We start from the raw sequence: 16,535 nt of genomic DNA, 5'->3' as shown, positions 1-16,535 counted from the left end.
AAAGGATCAAAAATACTATTTATTTTGACTGTTTTCATTTAAAGGAATATAATATAACATGACATAATGTATTCTATGATATAATTTTGCGTAATGCATTTATAGCGGACTTCAAATACCAGCATGCATCACCTCCTTTGAACTGGCAGCAGCGTGGTGACGTCATAACACCGCGCACGACATATGGCTGCCGAAAGAGAAGCGACGGCAAAACACGGATGATTTCGAGACAAACCGTCCTTAAACATCCACAATTTGGATACAAAACCTCAAAATGTCGGACCCGCTGGGAACAAAAACCCTCCAGGACCGCCTGGACCGCCTGCGCGAGCTGACCGAGTTCACGGAGAGCTGCCGGAAGCAGCTCGACGACGCGTTTGAGGCGCTGGGATGGTCCGAGGACCGCGGCCAGGTAGCGTCGGACGCGATGGAGCAGTGTCCCTACGACTCCGACCACCGAGTCCCGGCGAGGAGCCTGGAGACGCACAAGGCCCGCTGCGGCCGCCGCGAGATGGGCTACTGCGCTGAGGAGGAGGTGACGCGCGCGCACGCGCACACACACACACACACACACACACGCACGGAAACTAACACAGCAGCCTCAAGCATGTCGGGCTTTGAAGATATAACTCGCTGCCACTTTACTGCCTCAAGCATCAAGGAATCAGGGAACATTTATTAGCCAAAATATGTCAAACATACAAGGAATTTGTCTTGGCGGTTAGTGCGCGACAGTAGACAGACAAGACAACAGTGCACAAGTAATAAAATAAAGTGGAATGAAATGCTAATGCAATGGGTTAGTAGAATAAGGCTATGGGTTAGTATAAAACAGGGGAATAAAGTTAACATTTTTAAATATTAAAAAAAAAAAAGTTAAAAAGAAAAATATTAAGCATAAAGTGCACTAACAAGTAACAAAGTGACGAGTGACGACAAAGTGATGAATAACAGTTATAGTGACATGTGCAGTGTGAAGGGGAGTGACCGGTGGAGTGTTATAGTCAGTCAGTGGGGGACCGGCTCTGTTGATGAGCCCGACTGCCGACGGGAAGAAACTGTTGGTGTGGCGGGAGGTCTTAGTCCTGATGGACCTCAGCCTCCTGCCAGATGGAAGGGGCACAAACAGGTTTTGTCCGGGGTGAGAGGGGTCGGCTACCATCTTTTTAGCTGCTTCAGGGTCCTGGAAGCGAAGAAGTCCTGCAGGGACGGCAGATTGCAGCCGATCAGCCTCTCTGCAGAGCGGAGGACACGCTGCAGCCTGCCCTTGTCCTTGGCTGTGGCTGCAGCGTACCAGACGGTGATGGAGGAGCAGAGGATGGACTCCATGATGGCCGCGTAGAAGTGGACCATCATCGTCTTTGCCAGGTTGAATTTCTTCAGATTAATCAGGGATTAATGCAACGTGTCCTCCGGCTCCTGCAGGCGGAGATGTTCGACACCTCTGCGTGTTACGAGAACAGCAGCGTCAGAAGCTTCACGATGGGTGAGTCTCCGCCGAGGACCGAGTGCCTGAACGAGGTCGTGGTCCCGTGAACCGGGGGGTCAGTGGTTTCAGCAGCCGTCACCAGAAAAATATCCTGAATACCATGAAAGTATTATTAGGATTTTGTTCCTAGATGAAGAAACATGTGTATGAATGAATGAATAAATAAATAAATAAAGCCACTGTTGTGAAACGTTGCTGCTTGTTAGGCACAAAATGTTTCTGCTCAATTGAAGAGCTTTAAAATGGTCGGCGGATCAAAGTAAAGATGTACTGGAACCCTTTCAAATAGTTTTCATCCATCCTGGATAACGTCTACAGCAAAGAAAAAAATATAAAAAGATCCACAAGTCGGTATCAAATACTACTGAGCTCTAACAATATTTAACTCTTCTTTGTTATGGTTTTAGGTTTTTACGACCCGACAAAATTCTTGATTAGAAATCACTGCATCAAATGTAGAAGTTGAACAAACTGTCAACGTTTCCTCAGTTTGTCTTCAATTCAATCTCCTTCCTGCAGACAAATCGGCCCAGCACCAGGTGATCCTGCAGGCCCGCTCCGCCGCGCCGCTGATGAGGATGGAGGGAGTCTTCTGGCAAGGTGGGAGCTTCGTCAGAGGGGTTCCCCTCCGTACTATCAATGGGATCGGATGAAATTACTCCTCCGATGAAAGTTCCTTCTTCAACACGAAACAATAGCAGTTTTGTAAGTTTGTAAAGTCTCCCCGGCCCCCTCACCAGGTCAGTACTCGGGTCAGCCCGTCGACGTGCCTCAGAACCACAAGCGCGCCGTGTGCGACCTCACCGTGGCCGACCGGCTGGCTCTGTACGACCACGTGGTCCACGTCCTCGGCCGGCAGAAGGAAGCCGTCGCCGCCGGCAACGAGGACCTCTACGTCGACCTGGTGTCCAAGCTGCAGAAGGGTGAGTCTCGCCTGGCGATCGTAGAGGAGCGCTTCAAACGCACGGCCTCTTCCTCATCGCGCGGCTGCGCGGTGCGTTTTACCGGTGAAGCGGTTTCCATCGGCGTCTTTGTCTTCCATAGATGAGGAGCAGAACGAACCAAAGACTCACCTGGAGCTCATGGCAGAGATGAGGGACTACAAGAGGCGGCGCCAGTCCTACCGGGCCAAGAACGTTCACATCACCAAGAAGTCCTACACCGAGGTAATGGCGTCATCGCTGACCTCCGGAGGTCATTTCAAGTGGATGTGACGAAACGCAAAGTAGAGATCTCTTCCCTGCGTGATTAATGAGGTGGAAACACATCAATTGATCGCCCTGCAGGTGATCAGGGAGGTGATCAATGTCCACTCGGGGGAGCTCACCAGACAGTGGAAAGAAGAAGAGCGAGAGGAGGAGGAGGAGGAGGAGAAGAAGGAGGAGGAAGCCACCAGCTCTGAACTCTCCTCACAGAGGTACGAGCGGGACGTGGTTTATTTGGGACATTGGGACGGCTTTTAAGCGGCGAGCTGACGGCTGTTGTTGTTTCCCGCCAGGCGGCGGCCGGACGAGAAGCGCTCGGCGTCATCGGAGTCTCGGCGCTCGCACGGCCGACGCCGTCGCAGCCGGGAGCGAAGCCAAGGCCGAGAGAGCAAGAAGAAGAGGAAGAAGAGAGAGAGGTGAGCGGTTGCATCTCTGCTTCGACGCTGGACTGTATGTGAGAAGTGGACCTCGTCGTCATGGTGACGTGACCCGTGGGTTTGGTGGCCGCAGCCTCGCGGCAGATGAGTCATTTTCTCGTAGACGTCGATGGAGCAGAGGAGTCGCCCCCTGCTGGTCACTACACAGAATGTTACCTCACTGGTTGCAGCCTGGATACAAAGTGTTTGTCAAGGAAACAGTTATTCAAAGTTAAATCTTGTCATCAAAGTAAAAGAACTTTCTCCCACCTTTTGCTTAATTGATGTTCTCAGGGATTCCTGCTCTCCGGACGAACACCATCGAAAGAAGAAGAAGAAGAAGAAGCGAGAGGAGAGGGAGAAGGAGAGGTGATGCAGTCGGATCGGATGAGGTCAAAGGTCATCGGGCCCTCACGGCTTAAAAGGTGTTACACGTTTGAAATTCATATACAACGAGATTTTGTAAAAAAATAAAATAAAGTTTTGAAAAAGCTTTTTTTTTGTGCTTGTCTGTCTAACATGTCCCGCCCCCGCACCCCCGCCTCATTGGCTGGGAGCAGTTTTCCTCCGCAGACCACATGGAATGTTGATGGGGAGTGTCATAGCTGGCACACTTTCACCACGGGGTCAAAGGTCACTCCTGTTAGGAGTCTACACTTGGTGTGTTCACACAAGGCTTCTGCAGAAGTGGAACTTTTATTAACTTTTGATAACTAAACAGTTTCATCTCTACTTCACAGCAGTTTGAAGGTCATCCTCACGCATTTAAATCAAATTGCTTTAAATCTTTTCCATCTTTATCAACTTCCTCAATGTCGAAGAAAATACTAAGAAAGTGCTTTGATGTTGACACGGGTTTAGTTCTTCTGATGTGTTACTTAAATGTTTTAACAACATTTTAATAAGCAAAGGAGACGTTTTTGTGGATATTTCAGGTATTAAAATGATCCACATGACAAATTAATGTCTACTTCACAGCAAAGTCTTTTCTTCACAACCCCCCTCCTCCCACTGTCTCTCTGTCCGTCTCCTCTGCCGATGATGGTATTTCTCACCATGGCGAGAGACTGAGAGAGAAAATACCTTCTGCTCCTGGGACGCCGCAGGGACGCCGGGAGGACAAAGAGGATCCGGAGACGAGAGAGGACAGTAAGGAAAGGAGACAGCGAGGCAAAGAGGGAGAGAGACTGGGAGTGAGGACAGAGTAAGAGTGGAAGAGTGGAGCGCTCAGAGGGAGGACATAGAGAGACGGAGGACATGACGCTGTGAGCAGAGCTGCTCGGGTGGTTTTTGTCCTCGTCCTGAAGCTGCCGTGCGGGTCGGTTCTGGTCTGAGGAGAATCTGCAGCATGAGAGCCTCCAGCGCCACGGTGAGGATCATTTAAATAGGATTCATCATTTGTGGAGGTTTGTTTGCTGTTTAAACATGTGTTGTTTACAGTCTTGTTAGTCCGGCGCTTATTATATTTAATTAGTTATTAGTCCTGTAGTAGTTATTATTATTATTATTATTATTATTATTATCATTGGCTCCAACCAGCTCAAAGTCTTTGTTTCCTTGTTTGTTTTTAGCGCCGACATCAGATGTTTAATACCATCATAAACTTAAATATCTTTTTAATTATCATTTTAAACTGTTGTGATCTGCAGAGAGAATCCAGCTGGAACCACAAACGTAGTTCAAAGGTCTTAAGTTTGGTTTTGGAATTAAAAAATTAACAAAACTCTCTGCTTGTCCTCTTTCAATTATTCTGATTCCTTCAGTTCTAAATGCGCCGCCTCACGCGGGACGTTATGAGCTTGTTTTGGGTCTTTGCGCTTTGCGGTGGAGGATAATAATCATCATTATAAAGACAACAGGACGTTTGTATGAAGGAGTGAACGTCTTCCTTTCATGTGAGGACAGACGTCTCTGCTCAGCTCCCCGGACGTCCTGCAGACTTGCTGCGTTTTCACGCCATCGAGCTGCTGAAACCGACCGACATCACTTGTTCAGTGGGACACAAACTCAGTGATGCTGCTCTGGGATTCCGTAGAAGGATGAAGGGACATTAACAGAGACGAATGCGTTTAAGCTCCAAAGGACACAAACTCCTCTCACCCAAATAACTGGATCCGATATCCGGGACAACGGGGACGATCTCTCCCGTCCAACTTCATCGTCATTTGTTCTATACGTTCACGTTGAATTGGAGGCGTTGTGGTTTAAAGTTGCTGGTGTCCCACTTATTATCTGCACTTCTTCTGTCCTGATATTTGTCCACATGTGTTGTTCGCTCTCACGTGAGTTCATTTCTCTGATTTGTGTCACACACGTCTGTCTGTTTGCAGACGTGTCCCGTCTCGGGGCTGCTGGTGTTGTCTCTGTGCGTCCTGTCGTCTCTCTGCCAGGACGAACACTCCGGGTCTCCCTCAGGTCAGAGCCGACGCTCATTAAACGCCACCTTTGACCACATGCTGTGAACTATTTCCACTGTGAGACGGAGAAACGTGTCGATGCTCAATATGTCTTTGTGTCCGAGACGTTTCCTCTCAGACCATCGGAATGTATTAACCAGTTAACAAGTTAATAAGTTAACAAGTTAATAATTATTATTCCTGAATCATCTTTATGGCTTAAAAGAGGAAGTTGGTGTTTGATCAACACAAGAATCATTTCCTGAAATCCAGAACTGCAGTTTGACTTTGATTCTGTGTGATTGTCAATGGTTCATTTTGTGTTTTGACCAACGAGCCGCCACATAGTGTGTGTGTGTGTGTGTGTCTGTGTGTGTGTGTGTGTCTGTCTCTGTGTGTGTCTGTGTGTGTGCGTGTGTCTGTCTCTGTGTGTGTGTGTGTGTGTGTCTGTGTGTGTGTGTCTGTCTCTGTGTGTGTGTGTGTGTGTGTCTGTGTGTGTGTGTCTGTCTCTGTGTGTGTGCGTGTGTCTGTCTCTGTGTGTGTGTGTGTGTGTGTGTGTGTGTGTGTGTGTGTGTGTGTGTGTGTCTGTCTCTGTGTGTGTGTGTGTGTCCAGGTGAGGAACGCACCTATGAAGCCTCCGACCGCTACAACAGTGCAGCTTCCCCTCGACCAGGTGAGCGTCGTTACCTGATGATGTCATACGTGTCCGAACCCGAGTCCTTCGTTCTATATTAGTTTGTTTGGGACTTGTTTGCTCACATTATCTGTTTGATGAGGAACGTTTTTATCAAAGGAGTCTGGCAGAGAAAGTATGAGAGAGAAGTAAAGCGTTATGTGGAGTACCTGGTACGCAAAAGTACCTGCTACGCAAAAGTACCTGCTACGCAAAGTACCTGGTACGCAAAAGTACCTGCTACGCGAAAGTACCTGCTACGCAAAAGTACCTGGTACATGTAGAAGAACCTCGGGTTCTCAGGACTAAAGGTCTGAATGTCGTCCCCCTTAGAGTACCCGCCTGAGCCGACTTACGACTACGACGAGGACCAGAGGCCCACGGGGGGGGACCAGGACCCCTACGGACCCCAACCCACCCGGGTCACCATGATCACCGAAGACCCCCTCCCCTACACCACCACCGTCGAGTCCCACTACGCCAAGGAGGACATGGAGACCATGCAGGTACAGAGACTGGTCCATGTAGAGGATCAGGACTACACTGAGCCTGGTTCACGTAGAGGATCAGGACTTCACTGAGCCTGGTTCACGTAGAGGATCAGGACTTCACTGAGCCTGGTTCACGTAGAGGATCAGGACTACGCTGAGCCTGGTTCACATAGAGGATCAGGACAAAACAGAGTCTGGTTCATGTAGAGGATCAGGACTAAACTGACTAGTTCACATAGAGGATCAGGACTAACCTGAGACTGGTCCCCAGGTCCCTTATGACTCTGAGGGGTCTGGAGCCGATGCAGGTCTTGGAGAAGAGGGGCCCACTGAGTGCGACTGTGAACCTGGTCAGCCTGGATTCGCTGGCTTCGCGGGTCCGAAGGTACCGACTCGGTTCTTCTCATCATCTGGAGAATAAACAACTTTATTAGTTATTTTCTATCGTTTTGCTTTAACTTTTGACTTTGTTCATCGGTCAAAGCACTCAGTCATTATGGTTGAATATATATATACAATATATGTGTATATATATATATATATATATATACACACACACACAATATAAACCACTATGTTTGTACTTCCTGTCAGGGGTCCAGGGGTCTGCAGGGTAAAACTGGGCAGCCAGGAACTCAAGGCCGAGAGGTGAGACACCGACACATTGTTACATATATATATACATACATGTATGTATATATATATGTACATATATGTATGTACATATACATACATATATCTACATATATATATACATACATGTATGTATGTATATGTACATGTATGTATGTATGCATATACATATTTCTAATGATGCAGCCGAGTGCGTCTCCGTGAGTTTGACCTGTTTGTTATTTTTAGGGCTACAAAGGCACCAAAGGAGTTCGGGGGAGAGGAGGAGACACCGGACCAGTGGTCAGTACATCCATGATGTGTTGTCACTTAATAAATATTATATATTATTATAAGACGAAACAGGGAGGAAGAGAAAACACAGACAACAAGCTGCAGAGAAAATGAAACCAATGTTTCAATGTTTTAAATGCTTTGATCAACAAACAGGTGGCGTCCCGTCATGTGTGTAAATGATTGAAACATTCGAGTTCTCACGGCAAACAGCTGATCGCCTTCTCGGTTTAGTGTCTCACTTTGACCTTTGACCCATCGACCCTCAGGGCGGCGCCGGACCCGAAGGAGACGACGGAGCGTCGGGCTTCTCTGGAGCCACGGTGAGCATAAAGCCTTCATCTTAACATTATACGTACTGTGATATTTAAATACAACTTACATTTAATGAGACCTGGATGTGCTTTTCTGAGGAAACGATAGATTTATTTTAAGTTTCTCAAACTGGCTCCACGTCGACAAGTGAAATCCTCTTATGTGTAAAAAGATTAAATAATATTCTTTAATAATGAACCTCCACACATTACGACACTTTAAGTTCATTTTACTAACAATACTTTCTGTTCGCTGGTGCACTTTATTTTACATTTTTAAACATTTTTACCTTTTTAACTTTTATATAACCTTTATTTTAAACTAACCCATAGCATTATATTTTATTTTATTCCTCGTACACCGTTATCTTGTCGTCCATCGTCTTACTGTCTGCTGTTACGCACCAACGGCCAAGTCAGATTCCTCGTATGTGACATGTTACGGCGATAAACGTTTCCTGATTCCTGAACTTCAGATAGAATATCATTTATCGCTGTTAGTGACTCGTTTGAAACATCAGACCTCATTCATCGTTCTCAGGGAGAAGCAGGACTCCCGGGAGACCCGGGCGAACGGGGAGAGCTGGGAACGAAGGTACGCTCACGTGCACTCTCACGTGCACTCTCACGTGCACACAAGGCGGCCCGAGTCACGACGACATCATACCGTTCACGCGCATGCGTTCTGTCTGGCTGAGTGTTGTGTGCCTTGTTAACACGTGCCTTGTTTCACGTGTCAGGGGGCCATCGGGATGGACGGACCCCGCGGGGGGGTCGGGGGTCCCGGTGAGACTGTAAGGACTCAACCTCCCTCTCCTTCTTCGTAGCGTCGTCGGTAGAATCAAAGATGAAATAAAAACTGTCAATCACAAAAGAAGAAGAGAAATCCGTTTAATTAGTTTGAATGATTTCCAAATTAATTTTGAAATGTGGTTTTATTGATTATTTTAATGAAATTTGCGCTATTGAGTGTTTAAGTTATTATAATGTATTTAACTTAATTTTTATGATTACATTTGACATGAAATAATCATAATACTAATTGTACCAATATATTAAATGATGAAGCTCTTACAAAGGAACGATACAAAATGCTTTACAGTACGAGAGAATTACACAACAGAAACATTAGAATATCTGAAGAATAAAAAGTGAATAAGAGTTACATTCTAAGTATAAAGGTTAAGACGTATAGTGGAGCAACTACAGAAACACTTACAAGATAAGTTTACAAGTGAGAACAGAAATAAAGGAAAAATAGAGATTATTGAAGGATTTGTATAAATGTTCGTTTTAGTCAAAATAAAGCATTTTGTCTTGTAAGTGATCAGTTTATTATTTATTTTGTTATATTTTATTTTAAGAAAGAAAAGTAGTTAAAACATGGCATTTATATTCACTTTAAAGTTACTTTTAGCAACTTAGAATAAACTTTACTAGTAAGTTAACGTCTATTAAAGCTCTGCGTTTTGTTACGTAACCTCTACAATGATGATGATGTCATTTATTCGGCTGTATTTCAGGGTCGTCATGGCGACGTTGGGCCTCCAGGACCAAACGGAGGTTCAGGTATCAAGGTGAAGAAAAGTCCTAAACAAACTCATTTATGCTTAAAAACGTACAGAGGTGACTGACGTGTGTTTCGTGTCTTATTGTTCTCAAAACTGTCCGAAAATGTCAGCTTTTATTTTGAAATATATAAGTTGGAAGTTTGAGGACAAGATGTTGTGTCTCATTGTGTCTTGTTCAGATTTCCTCATCAGGTTGTTTTATTAATTTGAATTTTAATGTCGGTGCATTTGTGTTTTCCACAAAACAAATCCGCTTCTGGATGTTTTGGATTCCTGTTTTAGAGATCGATGTTTGTGTTTTAGTCACTGGTTGTGAAGCGTTCCTTCGTTTTGTGTTCAGGGGTCACGAGGGGTCAAAGGCTCGGAGGGTCCTCAGGGACGAGACGGAGCGAAGGTACGGAAACGCAGAAGAAGCAGCACTTCCTGCGTAACCAGCGGGGAAACAAAACAACAAATGTATCAAATTTAACAAAGATTTTATTTCATGATGTTTGATTTATTTATCAAATCAAACGCATGTTTTACTTTCCTGTATCATTTTGTGTGTATGGATTAACAGTAAACTGTAGATGTCACACGTGGTTCCTCTGGTGTTAAACGAGCGGGCGCCTCGCTCGGACCGGTAACCTCTGAGTCTCCTCCTGCAGGGTCAGACCGGAGCTCCCGGCTTCCCCGGTGACCTCGGCGACAGCGGCTACACCGTGAGAGACCCCCCGCCATTGTTGTTTGTTGTTTGTTTCTTTCCTTTCTACGTCTAAGTGTTTGATACGTTTCATTACTGATTACAAAGCTTCTACTTTCAGGATTCGTTTAAATCGTCTGAGAGCCTCGGCGATTTTTCCTTAATGGTGTTTCCATGGTGACGATGACGCGATTAAAAACTGTTAACTCTGATTACATCACTCAGATTGAAGCCTCTGAAATGAGGATTCATTAAGCAATCATTCATTCACTTCTCTTATTGAACATTTTCCCTTGATCAGTATTAGTGATTTACTCCTGAATTATTAATAATAAATACTTGTTAATGTTTGTCCTCCTCAGGGTTACCGTGGACAACCGGGATCCATCGGACCGTCTGGATCCAAGGTACAAACAGCATTTGATATCCGTTATTATTAAACATCACTGATGCTCAGTTCCTCGTGTGTGTGTGTGATAAACATCTTTCAAAGGGAGACTTTTTAGTTGGGTGAAAAATGAGATGTCACCATTTTAAGCGTCGTTTCGGCTGCTTGTTTCAGTGGAAATCTGAGAAATGTCTCTAACTGAATCCGGGCATTTACATTCAGACGGACGCTGAAAGGTGGATCTCCGTCCCTGGTAGATAAATGAACAGATGCGTAAATGCTGGTTGGTTGAAGGCCTTAGGAGGAACCGTGAGGAGCACTGCGGCCTCCAGGGGGCACCGGAGGGATTCCAGATGTCTGTTTGTGTGAAGAAGAAAAGATCGCTAGAAACATTTATTAAATTATTATGTTTTAAGAGGGAAACCGTTGTTATGGTAAAAAAAGAAAGAACTGAAACCACAGCAATGTGAAAGCTGGTGTTTCTGTTATTGATCACAGGTCACAGGTTTGACCTTTTCCCTGCTGAGGTGCCTTTGAGCAAAGCACCGCCTGCTGACTGACAGCGTGACGTCTGTGTTTAGAGCTGCTTCTTATTGTTCCATGAGGTTGTCCAGGGGAGGGAAGAACAAAAAGACCCTCTGGATAAAACCCCCCACGTTGCCTCGAGGGGCTCTGTGGTTTTTATCCTTTGTCTCCTCGGTCAAAGGTGATGTCCTCAGAGAGACGCCGGGGAGTCGACGCTGGACATTCCCAGACGTGTCCTCAGTGTCCTCAACTGCGCTTCTTTCATTTTCCCTCATTGATACGAAAACACAATAAAAGAGAGAATCTCCCCGAAACCAAAACGGCAGTAAAAGTGAACGTGAGAAAAGTTTTGTATTCTCATGACGTTCTTTATGGGGGGGGTCGCCTGTCAAACTGGTCCACTCCCAGTTCCTCTCTGGTCCAAGATGAACAACAGATAACGGACTGTTCTCTCACCACGTGGACATAAAGCGGATGTAAAAGCTCATAAAGGGACATTAAAGTAAAGACAAACCGCCCATTAGTCACCTCCCTTCATCAAAAACCGACATTTCACCTCAATGATGCCGTAATCAAATCACTGCTTTATGAAAAGTTAATAGGAATTCAGAGGTTGGTAAAATACTGCAAACTTTCATTCCGTGTGATTTTTCTCCTCCGATCAAAACATCTGCTCCCATCAGCCTCTTCGCTCCCATTAGATCCAGATGTTTTCCTCTGCTCAACTTCTCGCTCTTTTTCTCCCTCTGAGGGCGCCGGAGGTTTCGGCGGCCTGCCGGGCAGCGGCGGCGACCCCGGAGAAGATGTGAGTCTGATGAGAGTTCTGCCCCCCCCCCCCCCCCCCCCCCCCACACGCTAACTGCCCGTGCTCACCCCCTGCTGTCTGTCCTCCTCAGGGGCCCATCGGCGTCCCGGGTGTGATGGGAGAGCCGGGGCAGTTTGGAGCCAAGGTGACAAACGCAGAACTCTCATGATCCTCATCAGCACCTTCACGGACGTTCGGCCGCCACCGCGGCGCTCTCGTCTTAAAGGGACAGTAGCGCCGTGTGTGTGTCGCTCCATTCACAGTACTTTTTACAGCTGAGGACACGGCAGGAGCTGCTCCACCTCCGCCTGTGTGTGAGGTGGTGTTATTGTGTGATTTAGGTGTTTACGGGTTACTTTACAATCACCAAAGTCACGCCAGACGGAGGCCGCGGGGCAGCAGCTCCGCCGTTAAGCAGCAATGTGTGTTGTTGATTTTTCTTTGGTTTCTGGCATAGTTTTTGCTGTTATTATTATTTATTAAGATATTTATTACCTGATATCCCCTCAAATAGTCTGAAGTATCCCTTCCTCATCCTTCCTCCCGTCTCCTCTCCTCATCCTTCCCTCAGTTCCAGTTAAACTTGAGTTCATTATTTGGTTTAACCGGTGTTTCAGTTGGTCTTTTCTTCTCCCCCGAGGTTCTGCAGCGCGTGAACATAAAACTGTTACATGTGTTGAAGCCGCAAACCTCTGATCGCCTGTCGTCCTCCTTTAGGGCAGCAAAGGCGACGCCGGCGTGAGAGGACCTCGAGGCCGAGCGGGCGCCGCGGTGTGTTTCATTCCTGCCCGGTGGAGCAGGACCTCCACGCAGCCCACATTCACATCCACCCGGAACCGCAGCCAGCAGCTCACCACTGATTTGACTTTTAAATACTTTAGAGGCTCAGTTTAAGGAACGATGATGCCATCAATCTAAAACCAAGCAAATGTCATAGGGGCTTTCCTCCTTTTAGAAAAGATATTAATGACTATTACAAGTCAAATAAACAGTTACTTTCACCTTTGACAAAGAAAGCCAAAGAGAGAAAAGCGTCAAAATACAAAGAATATATATATATATATATATATATATATATATATATATATATATAATGCAAAAGTTGAGAGATGTGAAGTTAAACTGTGGTGGAGATATAAAATGTGTCACTGGCTGAAGGAAGGAAGGAAGGAAAGAGAGAAACAAGAAATATTTATCACTTTATATCTGTTCATTTTATTCTGTTTGTTCCACAGGGAGCCGAAGGAGAGCGAGGAGATGGCGGAGTACCCGGGTTACTCGGATCAAAGGGCCTGCAGGGCCAGACCGTTAGTTATCAATACACAGATCTCCTATTGATCCCTTATTGGACGAGCTTTCCCTTTAAGTGCAATAATAACAATACGTAACGTGATCAACGAGTAAAACTGTAACCTGAATGTCTTCCAGGGGTCCAAAGGTGAGACGGGACCCGATGGGACCGCGGTGAGTGTTCGACCCCACATCAGGTTATCAGTGGCAGGTGGAGAGGGTGGTGTTAGTTATTGGTGGCAGTGGAGAGGGTGGTGTTAGTTATTGGTGGCAGTGGAGAGGGTGGTGTTGGTTATCAGTCGCAGGTGGAGAGGGTGGTGTTAGTTATTGGTGGCAATGGAGAGGGTGGTGTTGGTTGTCGGTGGCAGTGGAGAGGGTGGTGTTGGTTATTGGTGGCAATGGAGAGGGTGGTGTTGGTTGTCGGTGGCAGTGGAGAGGGTGGTGTTGGTTGTCGGTGGCAGGTGGAGAGGGTGGTGTTGGTTGTCGGTGGCAGGTGGAGAGGGTGGTGTTGGTTGTCGGTGGCAGGTGGAGAGGGTGGTGTTGGTTGTCGGTGGCAGGTGGAGAGGGTGGTGTTAGTTATTGGTGGCAGGTGGAGAGGGTGGGGTTCATTGATGTGGATGATGTCATGCTCTGTCCCTGCAGGGTGCGGTGGGGAAAAAAGGCCTCAGAGGTGTTAAAGGTCAAAAGGTAACGTCTCCCGTTTGCGGTCCGATGATGTCATCATTTCACTTCCTGTTTGCGTCACTGACCAGTGTCCTCCTTGTCTTTGTCTCCTCAGGGAGGCAGAGGAGACGGGGGAGACAAAGGACAGGTAGTGACCTCATTTATTATACTATAACTCTGTCACGGAGCAGATTAATATATTATTATTAAATGATAAATGTTCATGAGAGAAGTTAAAGGTGTAAAAGAAAGTTGATTTTTTTAAAAATATATATACATTATTTTTTAATGTTATTATATAATTGCCGTTCTTTCTGGCAGCGTGGACCAAAAGGCGCGGCGGGTCGCGGTGGCGACCCCGGACCGGTCGGCCCACCCGGCCTGCCGGGCACCAGGGGAGAGCGCGGGGCCATTGGTGACCTCGGGGTCAAAGGGCAAGCCGGACCCAGAGGAGGCCCTGGTCCCTCTGTGAGTGAATGTCTGTGCGGCCTCTCAAACGTCGTTTCCAAAGGAGGATCCGATTTAGACAAACTGTCCCCTTAACGCTTTTAGCGGCTTTGTCCCACTCCCTGTCCCCGTTCCGTCCCTGCAGGGTCCCGGTCTGAGCGACGAGCAGGTCCTGCAGCTCTGCAGGGGCGTGGTCACGGCCCAGATCTCCCAGTACGCCTCCTCCATCCGGGCCAAGTGCTCCCAGGGCTGCCCCGTCAACAGCCGGACCCTCATCGGACCGCCGGGGCCTCCGGGGCAGTCAGGGTCCCCGGGGAAGACGGTGAGTCCCTCTGCTGGTGGAGACGTGTCCTCCTGGGGGAGAGGCGTCGATGTCAGGCCGCTGCTTTTAGTTCAGCATCGAAAAAGCACACATTTATTCTTAATTGTATTAGTAACTGTGAGCCCCTCCTGTGTCTCTGTGTGTCTCTGTGTGTCTCCGTGTGTCTCTGTGTGTCTCCGTGTGTCTCCGTGTGTCTCTGTTTGTCTCTGTGTGTCTCTGTGTGTCTCCGTGTGTCTCCGTGTGTCTCCGTGTGTCTCTGTGTGTCTCCGTGTGTCTCTGTGTGTCTCTGTGTGTCTCTCCCTCGTCTGTGTGTCTCCTTGTTTCTGTCTCTTTCTCGCAGTAGTTTCAATAGTTCAGAACTTGAGAGAGAACATAATACAAAGTAACGTGGATTATTTTCCTAATCATTTGACTCTTTCTCACAAACAATCAGAAATAACCCATAAGAGTATTGATGGTGAACCAAACTGATCAACAATCAATAGGGTTACTAGTCACAGTCACATGTTATTGCTCTCCAGTGACGTTGGATTTCGATGGTCGCTGATCGTCTTTCACAGACGCCGACGTCACGACATCAAACGAATGAATGAAGCACTAATTGGATCGTTCCTGTTTCCTCCAATCAGGGAAAAGCTGGAAAAGCCGGAGCAAAAGGAGCCAGAGGAGCTCAAGGAGACCGAGGACTGGAGGGACAGACGGGAGCTCCGGGGGACAGAGGTGACGTTTACGCTATTTGTCTCCTTCATGTTGACCTTCAGCAGACATTTACATCTTCCACCTGTTATGGACTGAGAAACGTCCCGTGTCTTCGTGTTTGTCTCTCCACAGGTCAGAAGGGGCCTAAAGGCAGCGCCGGTGATCCAGGTGAAGGCCTGGCGGGACCCGACGGGCCACAAGGCGTCAGAGGTGCGGCAGGTGTCCAGCTGCACACAGACACGCGTCTCACGTCGTCTCACGTTGTCTCACTTGAATCTCCTCGTCAGCGAGCGGCCGGTCGCCCTCATGGTTTCGTACATTTTGTCATTTCCTCTCCGCAGGTTTTCCGGGTCACCCGGCGGAACCCACGAACGGCACAGAGGGCCCCCGGGGGCCCCGCGGCTTCCCCGGCGCAGTCGGGCAGTCCGGCGCGCTTGGGGGGGCGGGCGTGCCGGGTATCTGCGAGGCGCGAGACTGCAGCATCCACGCGCCAGTAACTCGCAAAGAGCAGGGTCTGGTGAAAGGACCAATCAGCTCACAGATGTGATGACGACCACGAAAGAAAACGTCAGTCGGGTTGAAATCGGGACGCTCCGCTGGGGGCGGGGCTCCGCTGGGGGCGGGGTTTGTTGAGAATGTGGAAAAGACTTTCACAGCTTTGATGAAATGTGTTTGTTTTATTTGATAAACTCACACCACATTTTTCCCCATTGGATCCTTCGTTTGGTTCCATTTTCTGTTTCCACAAACTCACGATGAAAAATACACAAAAATAACAAAGAGCGATGTAAATATTTTGTACATGAACTGTGCTGTGCATTATGTTTCAGATAAAAATATTTTAACCTTTGAGCAAGTGTTCTGCTTTGGTTTCTGAAAATGAATATTCCAGAAAAGTAATAAATAATAATAAACAGTCATATTGTGATTATCAAGCTTTCGAAGTGAACCAGTCATCTTATCGTCGTTTTATGTATTTCTAAGTGTTTAAGCATTTACTATTGAATATATAAATATTTGTTGAGCACCTGAGAAAATAAACTCCAGTTTAAAGAAATAATTTCAGTTCTTTAAAGAACGAAATGTTTGTTTAAATATTAATGGGGCAGGCAGACACGCACGATATGCAAGGAATAAAAAGAATGAAACATACTAACGTGTTGTTTGAAATACAAGGTTAACAGCAAACATGAACGGATGAAACGAAACCGTAAAGACTGCGGACACCACAGCTCGCCTCGTCACAGGTGCTT

The 16,535-nt window shown here is 47.0% G+C and overlaps 2 protein-coding genes across 2 annotated transcripts; both read left to right on the top strand.

The window, feature by feature from the left end:
• Nucleotides 1-137: 137 nt before the first annotated feature.
• snrnp48 (small nuclear ribonucleoprotein 48 (U11/U12)) lies at nucleotides 138-3,601 on the top strand. Its single transcript, XM_040164671.2, has 8 exons — nucleotides 138-535; nucleotides 1,426-1,486; nucleotides 2,009-2,089; nucleotides 2,230-2,412; nucleotides 2,534-2,655; nucleotides 2,776-2,906; nucleotides 2,988-3,110; nucleotides 3,405-3,601. The coding sequence occupies exons 1-8, from the start codon at nucleotides 275-277 to the stop codon at nucleotides 3,481-3,483; spliced, it is 1,041 nt and encodes a 346-aa protein (XP_040020605.2). The 5' UTR covers nucleotides 138-274; the 3' UTR covers nucleotides 3,484-3,601.
• Nucleotides 3,420-16,217, top strand: LOC120810363 (uncharacterized). The gene is made up of 28 exons (XM_078094312.1): nucleotides 3,420-3,535; nucleotides 3,603-3,770; nucleotides 4,217-4,479; nucleotides 5,441-5,525; nucleotides 6,120-6,179; nucleotides 6,513-6,685; nucleotides 6,942-7,055; nucleotides 7,265-7,318; nucleotides 7,532-7,585; nucleotides 7,846-7,899; nucleotides 8,432-8,485; nucleotides 8,631-8,684; nucleotides 9,414-9,467; nucleotides 9,802-9,855; nucleotides 10,109-10,162; nucleotides 10,506-10,550; nucleotides 11,808-11,861; nucleotides 11,953-12,006; nucleotides 12,579-12,632; nucleotides 13,097-13,168; nucleotides 13,290-13,325; nucleotides 13,794-13,838; nucleotides 13,930-13,962; nucleotides 14,136-14,282; nucleotides 14,407-14,583; nucleotides 15,213-15,303; nucleotides 15,415-15,492; nucleotides 15,624-16,217. The coding sequence occupies exons 3-28, from the start codon at nucleotides 4,459-4,461 to the stop codon at nucleotides 15,827-15,829; spliced, it is 1,977 nt and encodes a 658-aa protein (XP_077950438.1). The 5' UTR covers nucleotides 3,420-3,535; nucleotides 3,603-3,770; nucleotides 4,217-4,458; the 3' UTR covers nucleotides 15,830-16,217.
• Nucleotides 16,218-16,535: the final 318 nt, after the last annotated feature.

The sequence above is a fragment of the Gasterosteus aculeatus genome, chromosome 20, assembly GCF_964276395.1.
Source record: "Gasterosteus aculeatus chromosome 20, fGasAcu3.hap1.1, whole genome shotgun sequence".
In the NCBI taxonomy this organism is placed as follows: Eukaryota; Metazoa; Chordata; class Actinopteri; order Perciformes; family Gasterosteidae; genus Gasterosteus; species Gasterosteus aculeatus.
This window is presented reverse-complemented; position numbering and strand designations above follow the sequence as displayed.

What these genes read in the sequence shown, in the direction of transcription:
- snrnp48 (XM_040164671.2), top strand. Translation starts at nt 275, where the DNA reads ATGTCGGACCCGCTGGGAACAAAAACCCTCCAGGACCGCCTGGACCGC. An exon ending in GCTACTGCGCTGAGGAGGAG is followed by an intron (nt 536 to 1,425) that starts GTGACGCGCGCG and finishes CGGCTCCTGCAG; the next exon opens with GCGGAGATGTTCGACACCTC. An exon ending in GGTGTCCAAGCTGCAGAAGG is followed by an intron (nt 2,413 to 2,533) that starts GTGAGTCTCGCC and finishes TGTCTTCCATAG; the next exon opens with ATGAGGAGCAGAACGAACCA.
- LOC120810363 (XM_078094312.1), top strand. Translation starts at nt 4,459, where the DNA reads ATGAGAGCCTCCAGCGCCACG. An exon ending in AGGACATGGAGACCATGCAG is followed by an intron (nt 6,686 to 6,941) that starts GTACAGAGACTG and finishes ACTGGTCCCCAG; the next exon opens with GTCCCTTATGACTCTGAGGG. An exon ending in GAGGTGTTAAAGGTCAAAAG is followed by an intron (nt 13,839 to 13,929) that starts GTAACGTCTCCC and finishes TTGTCTCCTCAG; the next exon opens with GGAGGCAGAGGAGACGGGGG.